Raw genomic sequence first — 26,382 nt, forward strand, 5'->3', positions numbered from 1 at the left:
GGCGGGGCCTCCTGAATTGGTCACGCCCCTTCCAGACCCGGCCCGCCCCCGGGCTCGCGCGCGCTTCCCTCTGGGATCGTCCATCACCTCCGTGAGCCGGGACGGCTGGGCCCGCGCCAGCCCCGAGGCCACCTAGTGGCCTCACCTCAGGGAAGGTGCTGTGGGCAGCTGGAGAGAATCAAGGAGTCCATCCCTCCTGCTTCTAGTGGACCACCCTCACATCCGGTCAGAAAAGTTGTCTCCATGACCTAGACTTAGCAGGTCTTTCCTCAGGTGTCCCCAGTTACCCCCCCACCTCAATCTTGACGGGAAAGAGCCGGCCGGGGGTGGTCAGGGAGAGGGGGGTGGTCAGGGAGAGGTGAGCGGAGGAGTGTTTTTTATTGAGGCTTGGCCGGTCCGCGCATAGGTCCTGTGTCCGTGATGGCCTGAGAGGTAGTTCTCAACCAGAATGTGGCCCCTCGGCTGTAAAGCCGCTTCAGAATTTCTGGTATTTTCTAGGGACTTACCTCAGGGCCTGCAACAAGTTTACTGGAATAATAACTAACATGTATTGAACATTTATTATGTGCCTGGCGCGGTTCCAAATCCTTTATGTGTATTAACTAATTTAATCCTCAGAAGGACCTATGAAGTCGTTAGCTTTTGTGGCCTTGAGGTACGACCCTCATGCACAACCACACAAAATGCTGCCCCGTCCTGCACCATCCCCATGACCATTGATCATTGCAGATTGGACCGTTGTGACCCATAAGGTTTTCATTGACTGGTTTTCAGTAGATCGCCAGGCCTTTCTTCCTTAGCGTGGAAGCACCGCTGAAACCTGTTCAGCATCATAAGCAACAGGAAAGCCTCCACTGACAGATGGTTGGTGGCTACATTGGCTGGTGTCTTGCTCACCTACTGCTGCTATAACAGAAATACCACAAGTGGATGGCTTTAACAAAGACAAGTCTATTCTCTCACAGTCCAGTAGGCTAGAAGTCCGAATTCAGGGCATCAGCTCCAGCGAAAGGCTTTCTCTGTCTGTCGGCTCTGGAGCAAGGTCCTTGGCATCAGTCTTCCCCTGGTCTGGGAGCATCTCAGCGCAGGAACCTCAGGTCTGAAGGACGCACTCTGCTCCCAGCGCTGCTTTCTTGGTGGTATGAGGTCCCCATGTCTCTATACTCACTTCTCTCTTTTATATCTTGAAAGAGATTGGCTTAAGACACTACCTAATCTTGTAGACCTCATCAATATAACTGCCACTAATCCATCTTATTACATCATAGTGATGGAATTTACAACACATAGAGAAATCACATCAGATGATAAAATGGTAGACAATCATACAAGGGAATCATGACCTAGTCAAGTTGACAGATATTTTGGGGGGACACAATTCAATCCATGACAGCTGGGAATCCAACACATGGAAGGTGAGAATTCTGCCACTGACCACCTATGAAGTAGGTACTGTAAATATTCCCATTTTACAGGCAAAGGAACCAAGTCATACAGAGATTAATGTAGTTTGTTCAATGTCCCACAGGTAGCAAATGGCAGAGCCAAGATTCCAACCCACATACCAAATAGGGCATTCTACTGCCTCCTGAATCCCCTCTGTGTGGGAAATTGAAAGTGGAATTGATTTTTGGAAACAGCCTAAAGGTAAATATTCAGAGTTATAGTTTATGATAGAATATCTGTTCCACTCACAGCACTTTATTTACACTCTAGAAGTCTTAATGAACCTGGACAAGACAGTTATCCAGGGAGGAGGAACTATATTATAAACTGCAGGGCCCTTAGGTGATAGGCTTCTGTAGAACTGTGTTGTCCATTAGGGTAGCCAGTAGCCACATGTGACAGTTAAGCTCTTCAAATGTTGCTAGTCCAAATTGAGATGTGCAGTAGGATTAAAGTACACACTAGACTTTGAAGACTTTGTGTGAAAAAAATAATTTAAAATCTCATTTTTTGTATTGAAGCCATCTTGACATGATACCATTTTAGATATACTGGGTTAAATAAAAGACATTAAAATTAATTTTGCTTTTTAAATGTCACTACTAGCAAATTTAAAGTAACTTCCAAAGCTTGCATCATAGTTTTGTTGGTCAGCACTGCTCTAGAAACTTAATGGTCCCAACCTGCAGGCACTAGAGATGGCAACAGTTGCTTGAATTGAAAACTGGGGGAAAGAATGTAAGAGGATGAACTTGAGCCTGGGATTCCCCAAGACTCTGCAGAGGGAATTCCAAGTTGCACTTCTGGTCAGTGAGAATGACCCAGGAAATAATATAAGGGTGGAAAGTAGCAGAAAAGCCAAGACAGAAAACTTAAGTGCCAGTAGTAAAACCTGGTATCATAAAAATGTGTGAATTAGAATGCACAGTCCTTGTTGTAGTTGATATGTTACCAGGTAGGTAGCCAAAGGGATATGGTGCTTCCATCAGAAAATTAAGAGGGACATGGAGGGGTAGATGAGAGGGAAAATGCCATTGTGAGTGATAGGTAACATAAACCAAATTAGTTTGTTGATGTTGTTTTGCATAATAACTTCTTTAATTTGGTATTTTTGAAATTATAGAAATAATAGATCCTTATTATTACTAGTGAAATAATACAATGCAAAGATGTATTAAAGCCAAAACCTCCCCTATCCATTCTACCCTCTTGAGGTAACCAATGGTGTGTATACCTTTATACAAACACATACAGTCATTTGTCTTTAGTCAAGTATGATTACACTTTGCTCTGTAAATAAATATATTACTTATCTTAGAAATTCCTGTCATTTAATATAGCTCTAATTCTTTATAATTTCTTTATGTATATACACAAACACTTGTATTTTTTTTCCCTCAAAAATTAATTGATGTGTCTACTGGGGTCTTTGGGATTAAGGACTAGTAGTGCAAGCCTTTATTTTCTTTTATTTTTCCCTCTCCTCTTTCCACTCGAATTACTCCCCTCTCCCTCTCACACACACACAGGGGAGGGAAAAGTAACTGAGTCCTTTTTAAAAATGGAATCATTTTTTTTCTCTGTGTCTTATATAGAGTCTTCTAAGAGTCTCTATCAACTGACAGAGATCTAATTAATTGTCACTTCATTTCCTTGCCCTTTTAAAACACTGGTTGTTTTTCTTTTCTAACTAAGAGTTCTGTGCTATGGACATTAACTCTGTCATCACACTGCTAATATTTTTTCTTTATTGTTTGTCCATTAACTTTATTAATGGTTCATTTGGCCATACAGCTGCTAACCAAAAGGTCAGCAGTTCAGATCCACCAGGTGCTCCTTGGAAACTCTATGGGGCAGTTCTACCCTGTCCTATAGGGTTGCTATGAGTCGGAATCGACTTGACAGCATCAGGTTGGGTTTGGTTTTGGTTTTGGCCATACAAAGGCTTTTAATTTTTATGCTGTCAAATGTTTATCTTTTCTTCCAAAGTACTTGGATTTCTTGTCTTGATTGAGTCATTCATCGAATTTTTAGGTAGTTAAATGTGTCTTTCTTAGAAAATGTCTTTTATAACTCTCTCATTTTCTGTCTTGGTTTAGGTATCTCCTCCATTTCTTTATTGTAGGTCTAGTCTCCCAGATGTTCTGAGATTTTTAGCATTTTAATGTATAACATTTAAGTGTTTAATCTATCTAGAATTAATTTTTGCACATTATATGAGAGATAGGGCCCAATTTAACAATTATAGCTTTTTAATTTTAGGTTTAGATATTTGTTTTATAAAAATCCAACTACATAACCCAAATCAGCAAAACTGAGAAGTGTCCACCAGACCGTTCTGAGTGAATTCAAGGAAGAAACTGTGGAATTATTACCTCTTCTGCTGTGTATGATGGAGTGTTGAACAAAGGAAGCAATATGACCACTGCTAATCAGTAGGGCTCTGTAAACCGGCAAAACTCATGGTTTACAGTGAAATCTGAAATGATGTGTATATTCTCAGAATATAAGCAAAATGGGCCTTTAGGTAAAATGTAGCATGCTTTTTTGTAAATAGAAAATCATTACTGATTATCAGAATTCTTCCCAGGGGTTAATAATGCATTTGTATAAAAGGGAACCAGTGAATATGATCTTGCTTCATTTTTTTAAAAAGCTGACGAGATTCTATGTTGAAAATGCTCTTTAAAGAAGTAACCAAGGAATTGAGATTACCAATTTGTTAAATCAGTGAACAAATGAACAGATCAACATATGATAAAGGACTTTAGGTTAGAGTTACATTTTTCTAGAAGAATATATAAGGATTGGTGTGAAGACTAATCTTAAATTCTTATAAAAGACAGAAGGGAGTATAGCATAAAGTATTCATGTTTATAGGTATATCCGATTTCTTCTAGGTAATGAAAAAATCAAAGCATAGAGACTTAAAAAATCATTTCAAATTGTATATAAAAATTTTTTAAGTGAATTTCATATGAATAAGTAAAAGGTCAGTGATTCTGAATGGGGGTGGGGACAGAGGGATAAGCATATCAGAATTGGGAGGCAGGGACAATTTTTTTTTTTTAATTTTACTTTCTGAAACTGCTTTTCTGTCACTCCCTCTACTCTACCCTGAGAATCACTACTGTAGTGTACCACTAACTGAATAGAGTATGTTGAAATGTCTTCACACGGGAAGAAATGATTCAAACTACATTTACAGTAAAACCTGCAGAAACCCAGAACCTGTGTAAGGTGGAAACCTGCCAGAGAAGGAAAACTCAAGCATTTTCCACTAAAAATGAGCAATAGGAAAGTGGTAAGATTGCGCCCTGTCAAAGGCAGAAATCTTGCAAGACTTGGAAAGGCAAGGCAGTCCCGTCAAGTTCTGGCTCTCACAGATTTCACTGTGTATGATCATGGATGCTGTGGAGCCCCTACTTGCCTGGCCGTATTAATTGCTCAGGCCATTTTTGGAAACCACATACAAAAGGCTAACTTAGTTTTGTTCCACATGTAGTGACATTATGTTAACCATTTCCTGATGACCTTAGCCCAATGTGCTGCCTGCTGAACCAGAAATAGTATCACAAAATATCAGGTCCTCTGCATCTGCCCTTTGAAAAGCATCACAGAAATCTACAACCCCCCGCCACACACACACACAATTAAGAATCAATAGTTACAACCCCTTCATTTTATACATTAGGAAAGTAAGATCTGGAGAGGTTAAAATGACTCACCTAAAGACACTGAAATAGTTATTGGTGGATCCAGGCACCAGGTCTTCTAAATTCCAATCTAATGCTCTTAGCTACTATTTTGGAAACCATTAATTCCTATTATTAGTATCCAGGGTTTTATTCAATGTGCAGTTCTGGTCACTACAACAACTTAATAAAGAAAAAAATGTAATAAAGCTAGAAAAGGGTCTACAGAGAAACAAATGAGATAATCAAAAAGATTAAGGATACATTCTTTTATTTATTTATGTCCCATCCTCATTCCAAAAGGACTTACAAAGATGCAGGTAATATAGTAAAACCAGAAAGATTAAAACTTAGAAAAATGAGGATAAGAAAAATAAAGGTAGAGAAGAAAGATGAAATCAAGAATGTAGCTGGCATACAAATCCCATCACCTGCTAGACGTGGACCACAAATTGGGCTCTAAATGGTCTGGCATCAGTATAAAGAGACAAATACAATCAACTGAGTATTTAGTGTCCTTAAGATAAAAACCAAATAGCAATGCAGGAAAAACACAACTGGAACAAGAGGAAATTTCTCCCAGGCATCCTTAAATGGAACACTATGAATTGTAATGATAAACATCCTTTACAGTAAGCACAGCAGTTAAGTGTCGTAAGGATTTTCATTATAACATCTGTTAATGAAAGCAGGTAGCATCAGGCGAAAGTACGATTCAGAAAAAAGGCAATTCCGCAAAGACCTATAAAATGCCAGCCATGTACAGGGAAAATCTGATTTAATCCAGGGACAGAATTAATAAATAAAAGTATACAGTGTATTCTCGAGACTGTATTTGGTCTGGAAAGAGACATCAGACATAAATGAAAAATAATATGATCTAAAAGCATTTCCCCCCCTAAAATTGCAGGAAAAAAAAAAAATGAAGCTTTTGCGAAGTTACAGAAAAATAAAGAGAAGTCATAAAGGCTTAAAGTGTATGCAAATTCATGATCCAAATGATTTTCCTTACTAAAAGAAAAAGTTCTTTTGAGATAAATCTCTAACCTTAAATATTAAGTTTGATGTCATGCCTCTCCGTGAAACACTCCTTGGTTTGCCTATCAGAAACTGATCAGTCTTAAGAAGTCTTAGGTCTTCTGAGGTGGTTTTGTTTTGGAAAAAAATTGATAGCTGTTCCAGTTACCCCTAGAGAAGACATTTAACCCATCCAGGTTTCAGTTCCTGTCATCTCCTTCCTTCGGGCTATTAGGTTCACTTTTTAATTTTTTTTTTAATTAGATTTATTATAGACTGGCCTTGAGCCCCCATATCATATTTTTTTAGTTGCATTATTTAGTCCCCTAAATAAGGAGTTGAAAGGCCAGCATTTGAGATCTTTGAAAAATATTCATACTGCTTCTGACAAGCCTATTAAACACATTAAGTAGTACCATGGGAACATATGAAGCATCACTATTGCTCAAGAAAGGAAACATGACAGAAACAAGGAGAGGGAAAAGTGACACAAAAGAAGGTTCACCACCCTGATGTGAGATGTAGTGAGAGATGGGATGTATGGGAGAAGGGCTAGGGCCAGTTGTAGCTGCCAGTAGTAGAATGCCCAAGATGTGAACTCTGGTCCAATGCCTAAAATAACAGAATGATAAGGAACTACAAAGTAAAAACAAACTGGATCATCAAGATGGTCATACTGAGTTGGCAGCAGAGGAGGAGATGCTCAGGTTCCGAGTCGTGTCCTAACCTGAGCAGGGCTGGGATGGACCAGGAAGGACTCCAGGTCACAGTCAAAGTCCTTGAAGGTCATGGATTCCAGTGGACTGGGCTGGGTAGCTTGTGCCTCTATGACAAAGTTCATTGGCTGCTTCTGTAGGAGCTCTGGGTCAAAGGCCATACCCCGAAAGAAAGGGTGGACTTGGAAATGATGCAGATAGCGTGGACGGTGGAAGGGGTTCTTGGATAAGAGCTGAAGGGAAATAGAACATGAAGGATGAGGGACCGGGACAGGGAAGGGGCTGAACAGAAAAGCCGGAAAAGGAAAAAGCAAGCCGTGAAGCTATGGGTGTAGGAATAAGAACCTTAAAGAGTAGAAGATTTGTAAAAGAGGGAGAAAGAGAGGCTAATTTGGGGCAAAGGTAGGAATATAAGAGTTGTATTTGTGAGCTTTTAAATGGAAAGACAGCAGCACTGGCCCACTTTCTTGGAAGGAACCTGTCTGCTCCAGATGGGGAAGAGATTTGTGGGACACAGAGTCCATAGGACCAGGAGCTCAGGAATGAAATGTGAAGTTGGTTAGGGCGTAAGCAGTGAGTGAGCCTTAATCAAGTTGAAAACCCTGCCCCCCCCAAAAAAAAAAATTAATCAGGGATGGGGAAATATCACTTCAGTGATAGGGAAAGGAGAGAGTGAATGGCTTGGTAGTCAAGAAGGAAAGTCAAAGATAGTGTTCACCCTTACCTCATGCAGCAGGAGTGAGAGCCCCTGGTTAAGAGAGGCTGGGATCTCACAGTCACAGTCGGTCACACTAGCCAACATGGCCACATGGTCTCTCTCTGCAGACACTGGGAACTGAGTTAAAGCGGGGGAGGGTGTAATTCCTTAGTGGGAATAAGGCAAGATCTCCTAAGGTCTTTCCTTCTCCCTATCACAGGGCAAAGTTCCTGCCCAATTGTCTCACCTTTCCAGTTGCCAGAGAGAAAAGCAAGACACCCAGGGACCACCAATCGGCAGCATGGTTGTAAGGCCCTCCACTCAGGACTTCTGGGGCTACAGAGTTGAAAGATACTTGTCACTGACACCCTTTAGCTATCCTACCCAATGCTTACCCATCAGTCAGCTCTCTCTCACCCATGTACTGAAGAGTGCCACAGATAGTATAGGCTTGGGCTCCCTGGGGCAGGTGGCGGGACAGACCAAAGTCTGTCAGTTTCAGATGTCCTATGAAAGAAGGTAAGGCAACAGAACCACTCTGTTCCACCCTTCATCAGCCAAGACTTGTACTGAAACCAAGGGACTTCTCATCCTGTGGCTAGGGAAGGAAAAGGACTTACCTCGTTCGTCCAGAAGGATATTCTCCATCTGAAAAATCACAGGTGAGAAGTTATTATGTATCCTCTTCCTTTCAACCCTCTTACATCATGTGTACCCCTAGCTGAAGAAGACACCCTAGACACCATTCAAATCTGTGTTTGGCAGAACCCTTACCCAAGCCCTTAGCACCCATGGGGCCCCCAAGGTCAGCTGTTCTCAGCTTCACCCTGCCTTCAGGGTGGACCTGTCAGAACCTCTTACTGAAGCCCCTCCTCAGACAAGGGGGAAAAGCACTCAGCTCTACCTTCACATCTCGATGGATGATGCCCAAGTCATGAAGATAGCCTGTGGGTGACAGCAAGCATGGGTTGTGCTGAAGCTCTCCTGTCCTTTCCAGTTTCCCTGGTAGCCCCCTCCCCATCCCTATCCCTATTCTTTCATGTCTAGAGTTAATAGCAGTCATTTTCCCTCTGCCCTCCCCCCCACTTGATTCTTCCCTCTCCATTTCTAATACCATTCCTGTTTGACTTACACAGCACCAGGACCAACTCAGCAGCAAACAGAGAGATGGAAGCCTCAGCAAAGCAGCCAACAGTGGACCAGAGGGAGTACAGATCTCTGCTGCAGTAGCTGCACACTGCAAAGCACCAGGAGTCTAGGCATCGTTTGGAGGCTACTGTGCCTGGGCTCAAGACATTGTAGGTCTCGTGCCCAAACTGGTGCCACCTGCTATTCCCTCTCCCCCCAGACAGAGGGGTGCTATGAACAGAGCAAAAGCAGAACAAGCCAAAGGGATGGGTAATCCCAGGTGGGGGGTGTAGTAGAAGGACCCTTGGGGACGAGGCCAGTCACTCACTAATGAAGAGGTGCCGTTTGCCCTGCCAGCTGTCCCCCAAACTGTGTACAAAAGGATGGCTGATCTGTCGCTAGGGACAAAAAAATAAGAAGTTAGGGAGGAATAGGATCATTGAGAATCAAGGCAGCCAGGACATTAGGTATCATCTAGTTGTGCACAAAGGGAGCTGCTACCTCACCACTGAGGTCAGAACTTCATTGAAACTAACTGCCTGGTAATCCTGAAATCAGCGTAATACTAATGGTTACACTGGGGCATGTTAGAGAGATTTTCCACACAGAACCTGGACAGCTGTGCAGATAGCTACTTTTCCTAGGATCTCCTTTGGTGTTGAACTAGGTTGGAGGGAAAAGAAGGGGGCAGAACAAGAGAGAGCAGAAAGTTGGATAAGATGCTTTAACTCTTCCTAGGATCCTTTCCAGGGCCCTGCGCATACCTGGATGCTAACCTCCTCTTTGCACTGCCTCAGGGTGTCCCTCTGTATGACCTTTACCTTGGACACCACCTACAAAAGGAGAGGAGTGATGACTCCTGGGGGGAATGGTGCTATTGAATTGTTTAATTCACCCAGCCTCTCTGGACCAAGATTGGAGGCAAGGACTAAATAATAATATGGAAGAGCACATAGGCCCCTACCTTCACTGCAAATACACCTTTCCGGCCACAGTCTAGCACCTTGAGGACAGTTCCAAAGGAGCCTTTGGCCACAATGTCTAAAATCTGCACCGAGAAATGGGAAACAAGGCAAGTTTCTAGATTTCTCCCGAAGACCGGGGCCCCAGGCTTCCAGAGATTCCACTGATCTTACCTTCAACTGCTGCTGCCTGCTAAGGGGCCTAACAGGAAACTCTGGCAGGAAAAGGTTGATGAACTGAGGCACAGGCCACTCACACAGAGGCTTCTCTACTATCAGTGGGGCTGGCTCCAGGGGCTCCCGGTGCAGGCACTGATGGCCCCGTAGTCCCCACAACTCTTCCAGACCTGACCTGGTAGTCCCCACACCTGACCAGAGGCTCTTCCAGCCTCGGGTCCAGGGGCCCTGGATGTTGCCACCCTGCTGAGAACCAAGGGAACCACACTAAATCTTCTGGCCCAGAGGAATTGCAGGTTCTGCCCATCTTAGCAAGCACTCCCTCCCCTTTAGGTCTCAAACCCTAGAGGTACACTTTTGAGCACCAGGCAAAATTGCTGCTAGGCTTACTTTGGGCCAAGGCCTGAATTTCCTGGACACAATTCAAATCTAGGAAAGCAATCATTAGACATTTCCCCTGTGAGACATCAGGGATATAGCCTGCATCTCTCAGTATGGGGTGGGATCCTTTCACAGTATAGCAACCTGCACACTCCCCCCACCCCAACTGGGTATCTCTACAACTTTCCAGGCACTCCCCAGGCTTTCAATCCATGCTTCCTTCACCTGTCATCAAGAGGCTGCCAGAGCCCCACTGCCTACCTTGTGAGCAGCCACCCTGGCATGTCGCCCCTGCCGACAGCTCACTGCTCCCATCCCCAGCCTGTCTCCACTCTCCTCCTGCTAAAGCCGTTGTCCTAGTTACATAACTAGTTCCTCCCCCTGATGCTGCATTGTACATATGCCCTGCCTCTTCCTTGTTGTTCATGACTAGAGATGCAGGCAATACAGCCAAACCTCACCATTTTCCCCAAATCATATTCCCTCTGGCTAAGAATAGGCTTACAGCCAGAGCTAAAATGTGCAGAGACCCATCAGCACGGGGCCAGTGTCACACCAGGCCTGGAAAGTGTCTGCGATACAGCTTCAGGGCAGAGGTAGGAACAGGCCACCCTCATTAAAGTGGCAACTACAGGGTGTGCCGGGTTGATGAGAAGGGAAGAGCATAACAGTTTAAACACACAGACTCAACACAATCGAAGAAAAAACCAGCATCAAATTTAAAAAATTTTTTTTCTCTTTAAATCATTTTGTTACCATTCTCCAGGGCATACCCGACAGGGAAGAGTAGGGGACCGCAGTCAGCCCTGGCTCCCACTGCCATCCTCCCAAGTGAGCTTGGCACACAGACTAGGGAGGGGGTGATTCCCCCCAGCACACTAACAACTCTCATACAAGGCAGTGGAGTGTGGGACGGAGGATCAGCCCCCTCCCCTCAGCTTTCTGGCACACAGGAGAACAGTTATACTTAGAAATATATATATTTATATATATATATATATTTATAAAAATTTATCACACTTGATCAAGACTGTCCCCCCACCCTTTCAGCTGACCCCAAGGGAACAGGATCCTAGCCCTGGGCCCATTCCCTGGGTCTTGCTCTCTTGTTGCCTCTCTGGCCCCCGGCCTCCTAATCAGTATGGGGTGAAGCTCAGCATTATTGTCCACCATGCCCTGCAAGGAACAGATCAGCTACTGAAGACTGCTGCCTCTCCACAGTAGCCTGTGGGCCCCTGATCCCCACTGATCATGGTAGATGAAGGAAAGCCCCTCCCTCTCCACAAGTCCCTAAGGCTTGAGCCAGAGTCAGATCCTGTACTGTAGCCATTCTTGGACTGCCAGATCACTTCCGCCTGCCAAAGATGGACTTCTTGCCAAGGTTCTTGTCACCCAGACTTAGACCAATGAGGAGTCGGGCTTTCTCCTCCTCTTTCTGCTGTTGCATGTTCAGGTCCGATTTAGTTTCTAGTTTTCCCCGGACCTCCGACCCTGTTGCAGGCTTCAGCCTTAGCTTCTCTTTGATTACCTGGCAGGTTGGAGAGGAGTAAAGGGGAAGGTAAATATTAGTGGGCCAGGCAGAACAAATCAAAATTAATCAAGTCAAGATAGATTTATTAAACTTATACGTAAGGCACAATAGGGCAATTCAGCTGCTTTCAAGAAGCTTACAGTCTAAATAGAACCCATTCTAAACCTGAGATTGTGTCAGCCCTTAGTTCCCTAAGACCAACAGTAGTTAACATACATGAAACAGTAAACTTTCAATCTAATCATCTGGATGAAGTCATAGGGAGCGCAGGGATAGAAGTCACTCACTTCATTCATCTGCCCCTCTCCCAAGGCTTGTGTTATTATAGCCTAGAACGAAGGGCTCCTGAGCAGAGGATCTATTTTGCCAGCCTAGGCTAACCAAACAGCCACGAGCTCTGGCGGGATACCTGGGCAACCAGGGCTTTGCGGCTGTCCCTCTTGACAGCCATGGCAAAGTCTAGCCATGTCCATGTGTTGTTGTGGTACTCCAGACAGGGCAGCACCAAATTAAGGTCACCCCAGTCCACACTGTTCTTCTCACCCTGCAAGAGGAAGAGGAGAAAGGCAAAAAAAGAAGGGGAAAATATATCAGCTGCCATTTTGAATCGAAGCCAGTACTTGGGGTCGTCCAGTACCTTCTTGCAACGGAAACCTAATAACACTGACTTCTCCTTAACTCAATCTGGTACTGACTCCTGAGGGGAGCAGAGGGAATATCAGATTTACCACTCATAGCCCAGCTTTACAGAAGCCTGGCTGTCTCCCTGTTCATAATCTCCAGTGATTTTATCTGGTTCCCTTCCCACCCTATTCTAGAAAGTGCTGGAAAGGTGCAGACCTTGTAACTGACACACAGTGGAACCTGTGGAATTTTTATGTAGATGAAGGAGTTGTTCATGGCAGCTCGCTCTTTCATCTTGTCAATATCATCCACAGGGTGCTAGGAAAGGCACGAAAGGAATGTGAGCCCCTGACCATCAGAAGGAAAAGAAACAGGATCCCAAACATCCCCCTCTTCTTTTACCACTCGAACAGACTCAAAGGAACAAGAAATCCCCAATGAGGCCAAATAGCACCTCAGGTCTCTCCCATTGTTCTAGCACCAGGGGTATAGCTGGTACCTCAGGTACTTTGCGAAATGACCTTCTGACCCCAGAGCTCCGATTCAAGCCCTGTGCCACACCCTTTCCTGAGCCCAGAGGCACTCCATCATCTGTTGGAATCAGCTGCCGAGGCTTCACCACTGGTATTCCTATGGAAAAGTAAGCACATCAGCTGTCATCCCCTCTGAAGCTGCAGGGATCTCTGGGGCTGCCACCCCATTCTGGGGCTCCACCACAAAGGTTCTCACCAGTAGTCACTAGTTTGGACTTGTCCTCTTCATCACCAACCTCATCATCCTCCATGCTTCGGCCAGGAAAGAAAAAGCCCATCATTCTATGGAAGAACTGGTGTGTCAGCTGGATGGTGAGAGGCACCACATTTACCTAAATGGGAAAGAGGCCAAAGAAGTAATTTAGCTCAGACACCATCCCTTAGCTTACCTACCCCCAACATAGCATTATGACATACAGATAGCTTTTGACTTCTCTTTTTTCCTGGGTCCCTCATGGACTGGTTACTAACCTCAAAGTGCTCCTTGACAGAGATACCCCCAACAGGGGGTCGGACTTTGCTGAAGAGGCGGAGGGCTAGCTGTCGCCCAGACTGGCAGGGGCTCTGGGGCCGCAGTACTACCTGTAAGATACAGAGTGAACAACAACCCAACCCCATGTCCTCTCTGCCCTTAAGTCAACCCACATATCTTCTGTAGACTGAGAGCAGAGGCAATGGTCTTGTAAGCTGAGCACGCTTTCACCATCTGAGATCGCCACATTGTTTTCCACAGTGGGTCTATGTGGACACAGCATTGTAAATGTCCTATGCTAGGAAGCATGTGAATGAGCTAAGAATGGAGAAATAAGACTTGCCTTATAGACAGCATTGGGAAGGAGGTTGTTCATAGTAAACCAGCCCAGCTCCAGAAGATGTTCTGCTGTATCGTCAGACTTATTCACCTATAAAGATAGATTTCCCCCTTCCACTATAATAAATAAGCCTTTCTCAGGAGCTTGCTAGAGAATTACTACATATACTGTTTGCTTTCTCCATGTACCTAATCCCAACCTTTGAGATCTCTTTCAATCTCATACCAGTAATGCAACCTCTAATTCAGTGTTTCTCATGGGGCATTACTGGCTAGGGCACTAAAGGCCATAGTACTTCCCAATCAGGGTGACATTCAAAAATGTTCACTCATTTCCTAATTTCCCTTGAAGTGGAAAATAATGAATAATGTCCTGCCTCCCACATGCCAATGGGTAATTGCAGGAAAACTGAATACCAGTATTAGAATGGTTTTATTTAAGGTCTCTAAAGAGCCCTTGTGGCACAATGGTTAAGTGCTCAGCTGCTAACCAAAAGGTCAGTGGTTCAAATCCACAAGCCATGCTGCAGGAGAAAAGACCTGGCAATCTACTCCTATAAAGATTACAGCCTACGCAACCCTATGCAGCAGTTATATTCTGTCCTGTAAGGTCACTATGAGTCAGAATCAACTTGGTGGCACATAACAACATTCAAGCTCTAGCTATAGAAAAGCTGGACTTGGAAGATTACATCCTCTGGGCCACATTTCTAGGGATAATGTTCTTAATGAGGGAAGCATTTAATCAAACTCATCTATATCTGTATCATTATTTAATATTATAAATACATGAGTCTAAGGGGAATTCTGCTGTTTCCAATCATGACCATCATGAATAATCATATAATAATTAACTCCTTTACGATTATTCCTTTTTGTGAGTTAGACTCCTGAGATAGGCCGATACCTCTCAACATGGCCACCTCTGTGTGACTGTATACACTGGATACCTTGCTGTAGAGGAACCGCTGCAGCTCCAGTTCTGCAATTCCCAGCTGTCCATCTTCCTCTGTCAAGCGCCACCGTGCCTGAGCAAAGTAGAACTCAGTGCGACGGACCACACTTACATCCTCTTGCTGCTTTCGCAGCTCCATCTTGTTGGCCCGCTGCAGTTGGAAATCCTTAAAACATCTGTAAGTGGACAGGAGTACTATTATGGGTTGAATTGTGACCCCCAAAAAGATATGTAGAGTCCTAACCTACCCTGCAGAGCCCTGGTGGTGCAGTGGTTAAGAGGTATGGGTGAGCTACAGCTGCTAACCAAAAGGTCAGCAGTTCAAATCCACCAGCTCCTCCTTGGAAACCCTATGGAGCAGTTCTACTCTGTCCCACAAGGTTGCTACGAGTTTGAATCAACTCGATGGCAATGCGTTTGGTTTGGTTTTGGTTAACCCCCTGTACCTGTGAACATGACCTTACTTGGAAATAGCGTCCTTACACATATAATCAAGATAAGACGAAGTCATACTGGATTAGGGTGGGCCCTAAAGCCAGTCTGACTGGTGTCATATTCAAAGATGGAAATTTAGACACAGATATACAGGGCGAACATTATAGGAAGACAAAGGCAGAGACTGGAGTGATGCTTCTACAAGCCAAGGAATGCCAAGGATTGCCAGCAACCACCAGAAGCATGGAATAGAGTTTCCCTGAGAGCCTCCAGAAGGAACCAACTTCCCAACACCTTGATTTCGGAATTCTAGCCTCCAGAACTGTGACAGAATACATTTCTGTTGTTTTAAGTCATCCTGTTTGTGGTGCTTTGTTACAGCAGCCCTTGGAAACTAATACAAGGGCCAAAGCCAATAAAGGAAACAATGTATAGGTTGAGGGTGGAGTGGAATGCTCTAGAATGATGTAAGAGGTAAATCAGAGATGGAGCTATTCTGGGGATAGTTATTCCATAAATTTTCTTCACTGGATTCACTGCTCCCTGACACCTTGGGCCATGGAAGCACAAATCCTATCTTTCAGCACTATAGCTTCTTGATGGTCTCTTCCCACTAATAACCCCTATGATTGTTACCTGCAATTGTGTTCCTTACTGACTAACTTCAAGATAGTATTTTCAGTTCATATGCATGGTACCAAGGCCATAAAAGTGATCTCTCCCAACTACCCATTTTTCTCTCAGCAAAGCCTTTCCCAAGAAGTATTCTATCGAGGATCCAAAGGGTTCTCTTGTTCTCAACGTCTTTGGCCAAGTCCAGCAAGACTCATTGAGGAAGAGGTGCCCAAATCTACTCCTAGATCAGCCTTTGATAATGCATACGTGACCTAAATACTGTCAGAACACAAGCAAGGAAAAGAAACTGCCTCCCGCTGGGGCACTAGAAAAGGGCAGGGAAAGAATGCTGAGGCACCTGATGAGAATATTAAGCTCTTCACTTTCCAGCTGTAGATTGGCCTTCTCCTGGTTTAGCTGCAACTGGAGCTTTTGATTCATGTCAAGCAGATTCTCATTTTTGCTGTCATCTTGCAAAGACTAGGGAGACAAAACAGGAGAAACTCAGAGGAAATCCCTCTTTCCCTAGGAGACCTTCCTGTCCTCAGACTTCCCAGGGCGATTACCTTCATGATAGAATACATCTGTTTCTCCAGCTGCCGTATGTGGGCCACATGCTGCCGCACGGCCTCCTGTAAGTGTAATATGCTGCTGCGCTGCTCCTCGGGATTGCTAGAGATCTCAAGCTGGAACCTGACCCGCTGTTTCTTTTCACTGTGCTCCTAAAGGAAGGAGAAAGGAAATGAACAAGATTTTTAAATAGACAAGTCTTGTAGTAAAGTGAAATAATAGAGGAGAGAGTGAGAAATGGGATCTCTTCTGGAAAGCTAACCTTTATCTGTCAGGCTGTTAGTAGCAAGAGTATGCAGAAGGACAATACAAAAGATCTGGGAGTGTGGATTTCACAATAAGCCAGGCCCACAGGGTAGGTATGGAGGCAGGAGTGGGGAGTAGTTGCTGTTTTTAGAAGGGTTAGATAACTGAGTAGGGAACTGACCAAGAAAAACAATCAAGTAAACAAGCTCTACAATCTGAGGGACACTCAGACCTTCCCTAGATAAGAGGAACTTCAACCGCCACTGTTGACTAATACAGGATGTACCAACTACGAGGCCCTTTTTCAGTTTGAAGTATGGCTTTTCTTATTGGAGCCCAAATAGAGCACAAGCTCTGGGATTCCTATGGGGCAAACTAGCGTTCTATAAGGGCCCAAACCCACCTTCCGTTTGGGTTCCACGTGGAGCAGCAAGTTGTTAACGATGTCCAGGATCATGGCATACTGAGCCGGGTTGGTGGAGATTTCCAGCTCATGGTGGATGAGGGTGAAGGTATCCACAGCCCCTAAGTCATATTGTTAGCAGCTAAGTAAGAGGCTCAAATCTCTCCCTAAATATCTACTCCATCCCATAGCTCAATTTGGAACTACTTCTGTTAGTTAACCCCACAGAAAGGGGGTGAGAGATGGTCATGGGTAGAAACATAAGTTTGCACATTTCAGAATCATAAACAGTACCCATTCATCCTAGTTTCCTCCAAGAGTGTATCTTGTTCTCTCATAGAAGGACTTGGAAAAGGTAGAGCAACGTGAAGTGTTAACGCCCAGTGCACAGCGGGACTTTTACTAATTCTATGGTCTCAAAAGGGGCCTTGGTGGTGCAACAGTTAAGCACTCAGCTACTAACCGAAAGGTTTGCAATTTGAACCCACTTAGCATCTACACCGGAGGAAGACCTGGAGACCTGCTTCTACAAAGATTACAGCCAAGGAAAACCTATGGGACAGTTCTACTGCACCACATGAGGTTACTATGAGTCGGAACCAATTCAACAGCACGCAACAACTGTCTCGAAACCGTTAAGGAAATAACTAATTTCACAAGTTCCCTAATCTCCTCCTAAAAGCCCTTCAAGCCCTGAATACCTTCCTGCTTCTTTAGAAGATCTTCTTTTTCCTGGTTCTCATGAACCTCAGGTGGCTTAATCTGAGTTGCCAGCTCAGGATCAATGTCATGGCTATAACTAATATAGTACATTCGGCAGCTGCAGCGTGAAATGATCCGCTGAACTTGTTGGGCTTGCTGGGCTTCAGCTGGCTGGTTCCAATCTGGGAAAAGGTGGGAAAGAGATATGAAAAAGACATTTTCAATAGGGTCCTTTCTTTCACGTGGCGTTGGTCAGAAGAGGTTTTGTGAGAGCCTCCGAGCTAGGTGCAATGTCTGAGGCACTCCAGAAGCATTGCTTTCAACCTAGCCTAGCACAAAATGGCCCTACTCCAGCACCTATATTGGCCTTAAACCTTGCAAAAAGAGTAGGTAAGGAAATGCCCTCTTTGGGATGTGGCATCTATTCCTAACCGTATGGCTGGGGAGAGGGGAGAGCTGACCTGTGGTGGTGGTAACCATGCCTCCCACTGCCTGGCCGCTCTCCATCAGCTCCTGCACAGAGTCCAGACTACGCTGCCGGTGCTCCTCAATGTTCTTCACCTGAAGACAGAAATGCAGGCGCCTTTAGCTCCTGGGGGAACAGCAGCCTGTCCTGGCCAGCTGGGTCACAAATGTCCATGCTGCAAGTATTTACACTTACTATCTGGACCTCCACTGCCTGGAATAGCTTAAAGGGTCTCCCAGCATAGAGGGCTTATCTGGTTCTCCTGATCCCAACCCACCCAACTTCTCCAAACCTAACTGAGTTACATGCACACTTTGCCAGGCCCACAGGTCTTGGGCCTATAAAACAACAGGCTAGGTTAAAAGCAAATCATGTCATGGGCAAAAAATTTCATCAAAACAAATCACTTTCCCACCCATTTTGGTACTCATTCTGTTTGTATTCTCGCTGTTCTCTGTCTTCAGACAGACAACCACGCTGACACTGTTGCCATGGAGGGACAGGCTGAATTCTTTTGACTCTCTCTGCCAAGCTAAAGTCTGAATGAATAACAGAATGAGTGATACAGGAGTACCATAAGCAGTAATAAGATCAAGGCTTCGGGATGGTAGATCTGCCAAGTCATGAAACAGTCACGTAGGAAAGGCAAGATCAAAGACCCTCCCACCTAAGCCAAGCACATTCCACTCTACAGCTAATATCATAGCCTGAGAAAAAAAGGGGTTCAGCTACAAGAGAGCATGCCTGAAAGCAGCAGAGGCCCAGAAAATGCCAGATAGGAAGATCCTGCATAGTTCATCCCTGTCCACCTCTGCAGAAGTAATTAATACCTTCTGTGCCTACTTCTTGAGACCTCCTGAGGTAAAGGGCACTGCTTGCCTGAACCGTATCCACATGACCTCTCATATTACCAACAACTTGGCCCTTACTTGGCTTGACATCTGATCTAAATGCTCATTACCTCTTATATAATTACACTTGAGGTTGCCTGGATTGAGCCCTAAGGTCCTTGGAGTAAGAAGCACCAGCCAGGGAGGAGGGAAGAGGGATCAGCTTTACCACCATTGAGTAGCATGGCAAATGGAGTTATCACTTTGGTCCTTATCAGATGCAGCTGGATCCAGTAACTCATTTTGGGGTGTACCATGCCCAGCACAATGTGGGCACCTAACACCTGTTGAATAAGTAATGATACGCACAATATTGACTAGGTGAATCTCATAACCGTTAGACCTCTTCACAATTCTGATACTATATCCTAGAAATTGTAGTGTAAATGCAGTTTACCAAGAAGCTGAAAAGAAAACTCACAGCCTTACGAGGCAATAACAAACACCTTCCCTAGTCCCTGCCAGCTGCTCACAATCTCAATGTCTGACAAAAACATTATCTGGCCACACACTTAGACCTCCCCAGGACATACTGACTTAAAAAAAAAAAAAAAAAGACTGCTTTCCATCTGAGTAAAGCTTTATGGTTTTCAAAGCACTTTGTCATTTGATCCTTTCAATAATTCTGTGAGGTACAAGGGTCAACTATTAACTCCATTTTATAAATAAAGATAACTTGCCCAAGGGCATATGGCTAGTATAATAACAAAGCTGACATTAGAACTCACATAACCTGATTTCTAGACAAGCAGTCTTTCTATTAAACCTTACCGCCTTGCTGAAACAACCAAATCAATCACCTTCATAAGAGAGGTCAGAGAAAGGACAGAGAGAGCGAACTTATCTAAAAATTCCCTGAGACCTACTGTGTGTTTTCTTCTAGGCATGGCTGCTGGCTGATTAGTGTGATCAAATCAACAGGGACCAGCAATCTTTCCAAAGTAAAAAAGCTCCAACCCATTTTGTTGCAGTGCACTGGGAAATGAGTCTCCCTTGCAGTGAAACAGAATAGCATGAGATTAAAAAAAAAAAAAAAAGTACTATGTGCTCACAGACCAGAGACTGGCTATATTGAAGGTGTTATCAGCCCGTTATTCAGCCAAGCTGGCAAAAGGCAATGTCAAGAATCTTGCTACCTATTCTGGTGGAAGGAACTATGTAACACTGGGAATACAAAAGGTTTTCCGAGCCCTGCCAACTAACCTCTAACCAGAGCTGCCGGCCATCTTGCTCAGAGGGGCTGCTTTCAGTGGTGGCAAAGTACTGCATGCCATCCAACAGGCAGGTCCAGGATGTCTTTTGCTTCAGTGTGTCACCATACCAGGCTGGATGGTGTTGGCACTGCAGCAGCTGGGCTTTGGCAGCTGACACAATGACACAGCCTTCTGTCTCTGCTCCACGAAGAACCATCTATACCAGAGAGAGAAGCAGAGTCACAATATCAGGGCCACCAAGGAAGATAAGGTTAATGAGCAGAGTGCACCAGCCACTACAGCTGCGTCTAATTCTGGCTGAGTGAACTGTACTTGATTTTAATACGAGAGTGATTATCCATGACGTACCTACCTGCTGGGAGGAATTTTTTTTGGGGGGGATGGGAGAGCTCTATCCCACTTATTCTTATTTAGATATGGGGGAAAGATGAACAAACGTGATTATGACCTAGCCCAATGTAGGGGTGCTCTGGTAAACAGAAACATACCTGGCAGTTGACCAACTCAATAAGGCAGTTTCGGTTGTATATGTCATCCGTCTGGCAGGCAGCAATGCCACACAACTGGTCACTCACACCTGACTCCTCTTCTGTGAACACTACAAACCTATCTGTCTCCTCAATCAGCTTCTGCAACATGTAGGCACCTGGCAGAAAAACAGGAAGTGAGGAAAGGTCACAGTCTCAAAGGGAAAGAGAACACATCCAGGGCCAAACTGACCTTCCTTCAATTCTCTGGCTAGGAAAAGGTGAGAGCATATCCTCCCCAATCTGTAACCCCACCCCAGCCCATCCCACCCCTTGAGTAGGACCTCGAAGGGCAAAATAAGGGTTTTTATTTCATTTTCTCTCTCATTCTTAAAAGTAATTTTTAATAAAAGTAACATTCCCAGCAGAAACTTAGAAATGCTAGGTAAACAACAGCATTTTTTCCTTAGGTATAATCACTTCTGGATCTTTTTTCCCTCATTTTGTTCCCTTTTTTATTTCATATTATTTTATATGCTATTTGCTTGTTGACCATTCCCACCCCTGGAAACCATCCCCTTTGCATCAATGCCACTGTATCCTCCTAGCTCTGTAGCTTCCTCTGACTATGCCTCCAGGCCCTCTTCCTTTTCCTAGCTCTTAGAAATAAGTATCTCCTGAGATCTGTTCTTGGTCTCTTTCCTTACTCTTTCCCTTAATGAGTTTGCCTAACTATGGTCAAGAACAATCTCCAGTATTAGACTAGTCTGCCTGTGTTCAAATCCTATCTCTGCCATTTACTTAATACCTTCAATAGCTTGCTTTAACCTCTGCATCTCAGTTTTCTCATCTGTAAGATAGTTCATAAGGTTGCTATGAGAATTTAATGAAATAAAAGTATTTAGCTGAGTACCTGATCCAGTAAGCAACTGGTATTATCCCAACTGCATTAACTCTTAGCTCTATTCTGACACTTCCAAATCTCCATCTCTGGCCCTGAGCTTTCAGACCCTCATTTCCAGCTGTTAGACATTACCTAGGTATCCTCTAGCACCACAAACTCAGTATGTCCATACACTACCCCAAACCTGTTTAACTTTCTATTTTTGATATTACCGCTACCAAAATGACAGTCACCAGGCTCAAACCTCAGTCATTATCCTTGTCTCTCTCCGTTTTAACGCCTTCCAACCAGTTGCCAAATCCCCTGGAGCCTATATGCACAATAATGTTTCTATCCCTCTCCCCATCTCCATTCCCACTGCCTCTACCTAGTTCAGGTCCTCATTGCCTCTTGTTGAAACCGTAATAGCTTCTCCTAACTTGTCTCCCCACCTCCAGTCTCTTCCTCTCCCCAGGCCTCCTACACACCACTGCCAGATATATCTTCCTAAAAGTAAAGCTCTAATGATGACATATCCCTATTGAAAAACCCTCAGTAGTTCCCCATGGCTACTGAATACGGACCAAAAACTCCTTAATCCTGTATGAAAGGGTTTGAAAATCTACCTCCAACTTACCTGACAAGCCTTTTATTTCACTGTTCTCCTGTATGGAAACCCTGGTGGCATAGTGGTTAAGTGCTACAGCTGCTAACCAAAAAAAGGCTGGCAGTTCGAATACACCAGGCACTCCTTGGAAACTCCATGGGGTAGTTCTACTCTGCCCTATAGGGTCGCTATGAGTTGGAATTGACTCGACGGCAATGGGTTTGGTTTTATGGCCTTTGGTTCTCCCGTATTTACTCTCTGGGCCAACCAAAACAGACTGCTCACTCTGCCTTGAACATATTGTGCTACTCCAGCTCCACTTCTGCTCAGGTTATTCCCTCTGCCCTGATTGCCCTTCCTCCCAATTCCCACATGTTCAAAGCATACCAAGCCTTCAAGGTTCAGCTCAAATGCTACTTCCTTAATAAACCCTTTCCTGATCACACTCCCTTCTTTAATCCAGTTGGAAACAACTCCTGTTGTCCTTTTATTTCTCTCTTGTAACATTTATCACTTTTTTTCTAGTTCTCAAACTCACCATAAACTTACATGGTTCTATACCTGTTTATACCTGTTACTCTCTTTTCCTAAAATGCCTTCTCCTTTCTGCCTATTGAATTCTTACTCATCTCTCAAGGCTCACCTCCATTATCATCTCTGTGAAGCCTTTCTAGACTTCTCTTCGCTGATTTAAATACTTTCCTCTGTGGACTCCCACAGTAGCCTCGAGCATTCTTCAAAGCATTTTCACAATGCGATAACAATTTACATCTCTCTCCCTACCAGTTTCTGAGCTCCCCTCCGAGTACAGTGACTGTAACTTATTCATTCTTGTGACCCCAATGTCTAGGGTCATGTCTGCCACATTATAAGCCCTCAACAAAGCTAAAATGAATCAATGAATAAGTGAATGCATGAATTAAGTCTTAGCTCATCTAGGGATGATAAGCTGGTTGAGGCCAAGTAGAATGTCTTACATTCTTTCTTTATCCCTCACTGAACCTAGCTCAGTGCTTTGTGCCTGTTAAGTACTAAATAAATATTTGTTGACTAAACAAATTAATTCATCAAAACATAACTCTCTAATCTTTTGCCTCTTTCCCTTATTCATCCTGTTTTAGCCCCATTCTTTCTGGTCCTCTTTTCCCGGGCACAGGACCAGAGCCTTTAATGCCCCACATCATTGCTATTTAAGACTACGGTGCCCTTATATACAAAAGCAATAGCTTTGTTGCTAAATCTAGATGGAATCAGCCACAATTCAGTCCTTCACACTCCTGTCCTAGTTCATGTCCATGTTCTAAACCTAACCCTATGAAGTCTCATTTCCCTCAACTGACCTCCTGATGATCCTTTATCAGGCTGTCCACTGAAGCTAGGAGTGTTGACACGATGTGGGGCTTGGGCACTGGTCAGGACACCCCGCTTTGGCTTTTTGGCTGGCATCTGGGGATCAATCTTTAACCCCTTCAGGGCCTCAGTAGAGAGATTACGCTTGAGTACGGCTGCCTTTTTGTAGCCATCATATAAGCCAAAGGCAATGTCCCGATTGGTAGTTGTCCAAGAAGCCCGTAGGTCCACCAGGTGCAGCTGGTGTGTGTGGAAGGCAGGATCTGCATCCCGCGTAGAGGGCTCCTAGGAAACAGGAAGAGAGGCTCAGGGTAGCATGGAAATTCCCACCATTGCTCCTGGACCACAAATGCAGAGATAAGAGAACCTGTTCTGGGGGAGACAGGAAGACCTGGAGGAAGAAAAACTACATGGTCTTAGCTTGTGCATTACATTACATTCTAACTATACCCACTGCAATTTAAATGACTAAGAGAATTTCAACTTAAAATTCTTACCTAATTGGAAAACAAAGGCAGCACCAAATAAGGTACTAGGAAAAAAGTTTTACTCTATTTCCTGAAGGGCAAGAGACTAACTTTAGAAGGAGAAGGAGGAAAGAAATCTTCAAAGACAGAGAGGCTGACACAGTTAGCCCAAGTGAGGGCACCATAAAGTAATGATTGATATATGCTCCTGTTTGCTTGGAATACAGTTAGAAACCTTACCAGAGACTTAGCCTGAAATCTACTAATATAAGCAAGGTAGAAAGAGACTGCTTCAGGTGGTACCTCCTCAGCCATTCGATTGCTGTGTCGTTGGTAGGTGAGGGAGGACAGGCTCAGCAGGTGGGTCTTTGTTATCAAGGGATCAAGGCAGTGATCAGCATTCTCTTCAGTAGGTGAGGCCATCAGGTGAACAGTCACCTGACAGAGGTCACTCACCATCTGGGTGACACTCCAGTCAGAAATGAGGCGCCGTATCACTGTACCCGCTAAGAAAAGGAGGCACACAGAGTCAATGCACACCAGTACATAAGAATAGTGTGGGACAGAAAGGGAGAAGGGGATGGAACTGAGAAAGGAAGAGGACAGGAGTTAAGCTAGGAGAAATGAAGGGAATGTTTGACCTTACCTTGAGATATAAGCCGCTGAGTGCCCCGAGTGAAGACATGGCCCTGGCTGCATTCAATCTGGATGCCCCGTTGCTGGGCAAATGAGGCCCAGTAATGCACCTGGCAGCAACACAGCATAACACTGAATGAAGGATGGCATGAAAGAGATGATTAAGAGGCCAAGTATGGGATGAGAGATGCTAGAGATGAAAGCAAGACTGGCAGCAAGAGCTAGGGCACAGGCCTAGGAAACAGCCAAAACAAGAAAACTAGGGAAGGGGAACAGAACTGAAGATGTCAGCAGGCATGTTAGAGCCTGACCTGTAGCTGGGGAAAGAGTGCAGTATAAGAAAGCTGCTTGTAGTGCTGGCCAAGTTTCTTCTTGCTGGGTTTCAGGTTGTTGAAGAGCTTTCCCCTGCAGATAGGCCTTGTGACACTAGTCCAAGTTGCCCAAAAGTTTTGCATCCAGCGCAGAGTACTGCTATATAGCAGAATTCGGGGCTGGGATATTGCTGCAAAGGAAAGGATAGATATTTCCTGGTTGTGGGCAGGACATAGCGGTGAAGCTAAATCCTTCTGTAGCTTCAGATTTTAGTGATTTAAAAAACCCAAACGGCATCTAACCTCACACTCAGTATCTTCAAAGTTCCCTTCTTTCAAGCTCTAAGTGCTTCACTTTTATCAACCCTCAAAGTCTTAGTCCCCTCCCCCCAAAAAGTTTCTAACCCAATACCCCCTTTCCTTTTCCTATCGCCTTCCCAGAAGATCACACTGAATTCTTTAGGATCCAAGCCCATCCTCCCAGCCTTTCCTCCCCATTCCCAAGCCCAAGCCTTACAACCGCTGTGCCGAGTCAAGTCCATCTCGATGGAGAGGTTAAGGTTCTCAGAGCGGAAGGCCCGGTAGGAGTCATGGAACTGGCCCAAGGGTACCTCAGGAAGGAACTCTGGGGCCCGCAGAGTGACGCTGTGGTGATCATGGGGGTTCCCATGGCACAGCCACTGCAGGTCCAGTGTCATGCAGAGGTCAGGCAGGTGAAGGAAGCAGCAGTCGTCATACCTGCCTCACAACGGAGCCCCAGCCCTCAGTTCCTGGTCAGTCTCCTCCCCTCAGCTCTTCCCCTCTCCCTCCACCCTGAATCCCCTACCCCGTTGAGGCTCCACCCATCACTCTACTCACTTGGAGGCTGTTCTCACATTGACATCCAAGTCACCCTTGAACACAAACTGACCAGGTTTCCAATGAAAAGACAGGTGACTCCACTCCCAGTGCATATTTTCAGTTGTGTTGTATGGATCCTATAACCACCCCAAGAACTTGGTGAGATGTAAGAGAACCACTTTCATCCCCCAAGTTACTACTTTTCACTCTTCCTCAATCTGCTGTACCAGGCTCCACCACACCATCCTTACACAAATAACTCCTCAGGACCCTCACCTCAGTAGCCAGCTGGTGCAGGTTCGCCTGTTCAATATCCATGTGCCAGTCCCCATGGAAGAGAAGACGGCTCTTGTCCCACCAGGGCAAGGGGGGACTGGGGTCAGCTGAGGGCTTGGTCAAGAGGTCCACAGATTGGCCAATCAGTGTCCAGGCTGGATCCCAGCATGGGCCCCACACTACGGTGTACTGGAAGATTTCCGCTAGGGTAGAGGGGCAAAGGCTTCAGCTTGTTACCCAACTTCACCTCTCTCCTCCTCCTTTACTCCAGAAGCACCTCAGCTTATCTCCCACCGCAACCATGACAAACCCTTTCAGCCAATCCACTGCC

The 26,382-nt window shown here is 44.8% G+C and overlaps 2 protein-coding genes across 6 annotated transcripts in view; both read right to left on the bottom strand.

The window, feature by feature from the left end:
• Window positions 1-277: 277 nt before the first annotated feature.
• On the bottom strand, window positions 278-10,822 carry RSKR (ribosomal protein S6 kinase related). Of its 2 annotated transcripts, XM_023556192.2 has the most exons (12): window positions 10,481-10,822; window positions 9,836-10,105; window positions 9,664-9,747; window positions 9,464-9,532; window positions 9,028-9,097; window positions 8,704-8,808; window positions 8,476-8,516; window positions 8,192-8,219; window positions 7,989-8,078; window positions 7,819-7,907; window positions 7,599-7,709; window positions 278-7,107 (listed from the first exon to the last, which is right to left on the bottom strand). In XM_023556192.2, exons 1-12 carry the CDS (start codon window positions 10,532-10,534, stop codon window positions 6,862-6,864), a joined length of 1,257 nt encoding a protein of 418 aa, XP_023411960.1. In that variant the 5' UTR covers window positions 10,535-10,822; the 3' UTR covers window positions 278-6,861. The 2 variants fall into 2 exon arrangements, 1 of the variants encoding a protein (XP_023411960.1); XR_010318410.1 differs by lacking the exons at window positions 8,704-8,808; window positions 10,481-10,822 and having other exon boundaries at window positions 6,992-7,738; window positions 7,989-8,219; window positions 9,028-9,950.
• Window positions 10,823-10,937: 115 nt separating this feature from the next.
• The window catches only part of BLTP2 (bridge-like lipid transfer protein family member 2), a 32,436-nt gene continuing 16,991 nt past the window's right edge, over window positions 10,938-26,382 (bottom strand). Inside the window, exons 18-39 of one of the 4 annotated variants that reach the window (XM_064271473.1) lie at window positions 26,052-26,254; window positions 25,794-25,912; window positions 25,453-25,673; window positions 24,936-25,126; window positions 24,635-24,734; window positions 24,292-24,494; window positions 23,512-23,806; window positions 20,703-20,860; window positions 20,204-20,410; window positions 18,106-18,205; window positions 17,644-17,826; window positions 16,943-17,064; window positions 16,290-16,445; window positions 16,082-16,203; window positions 14,669-14,849; window positions 13,723-13,809; window positions 13,379-13,489; window positions 13,104-13,239; window positions 12,874-13,004; window positions 12,591-12,692; window positions 12,160-12,294; window positions 10,938-11,747 (exon numbers count right to left, since the gene is read on the bottom strand). In XM_064271473.1, coding sequence (XP_064127543.1) covers window positions 11,565-11,747; window positions 12,160-12,294; window positions 12,591-12,692; window positions 12,874-13,004; window positions 13,104-13,239; window positions 13,379-13,489; window positions 13,723-13,809; window positions 14,669-14,849; window positions 16,082-16,203; window positions 16,290-16,445; window positions 16,943-17,064; window positions 17,644-17,826; window positions 18,106-18,205; window positions 20,204-20,410; window positions 20,703-20,860; window positions 23,512-23,806; window positions 24,292-24,494; window positions 24,635-24,734; window positions 24,936-25,126; window positions 25,453-25,673; window positions 25,794-25,912; window positions 26,052-26,254 — 3,446 coding nt within the window. In that variant the 3' untranslated portion in view covers window positions 10,938-11,564. Of the gene's footprint in view, window positions 11,748-12,159; window positions 12,295-12,590; window positions 12,693-12,873; window positions 13,005-13,103; window positions 13,240-13,378; window positions 13,490-13,722; window positions 13,810-14,668; window positions 14,850-16,081; window positions 16,204-16,289; window positions 16,446-16,942; window positions 17,065-17,643; window positions 17,827-18,105; window positions 18,206-19,071; window positions 19,285-20,203; window positions 20,411-20,702; window positions 20,861-23,511; window positions 23,807-24,291; window positions 24,495-24,634; window positions 24,757-24,935; window positions 25,127-25,452; window positions 25,674-25,793; window positions 25,913-26,051; window positions 26,255-26,382 lie in introns of those variants that run through there. The other 3 variants (XM_064271474.1, XM_064271475.1, XR_010318409.1) reach the window with 3 other exon arrangements.

Source organism: Loxodonta africana, chromosome 18, assembly GCF_030014295.1.
Source record: "Loxodonta africana isolate mLoxAfr1 chromosome 18, mLoxAfr1.hap2, whole genome shotgun sequence".
In the NCBI taxonomy this organism is placed as follows: domain Eukaryota; kingdom Metazoa; phylum Chordata; class Mammalia; order Proboscidea; family Elephantidae; genus Loxodonta; species Loxodonta africana.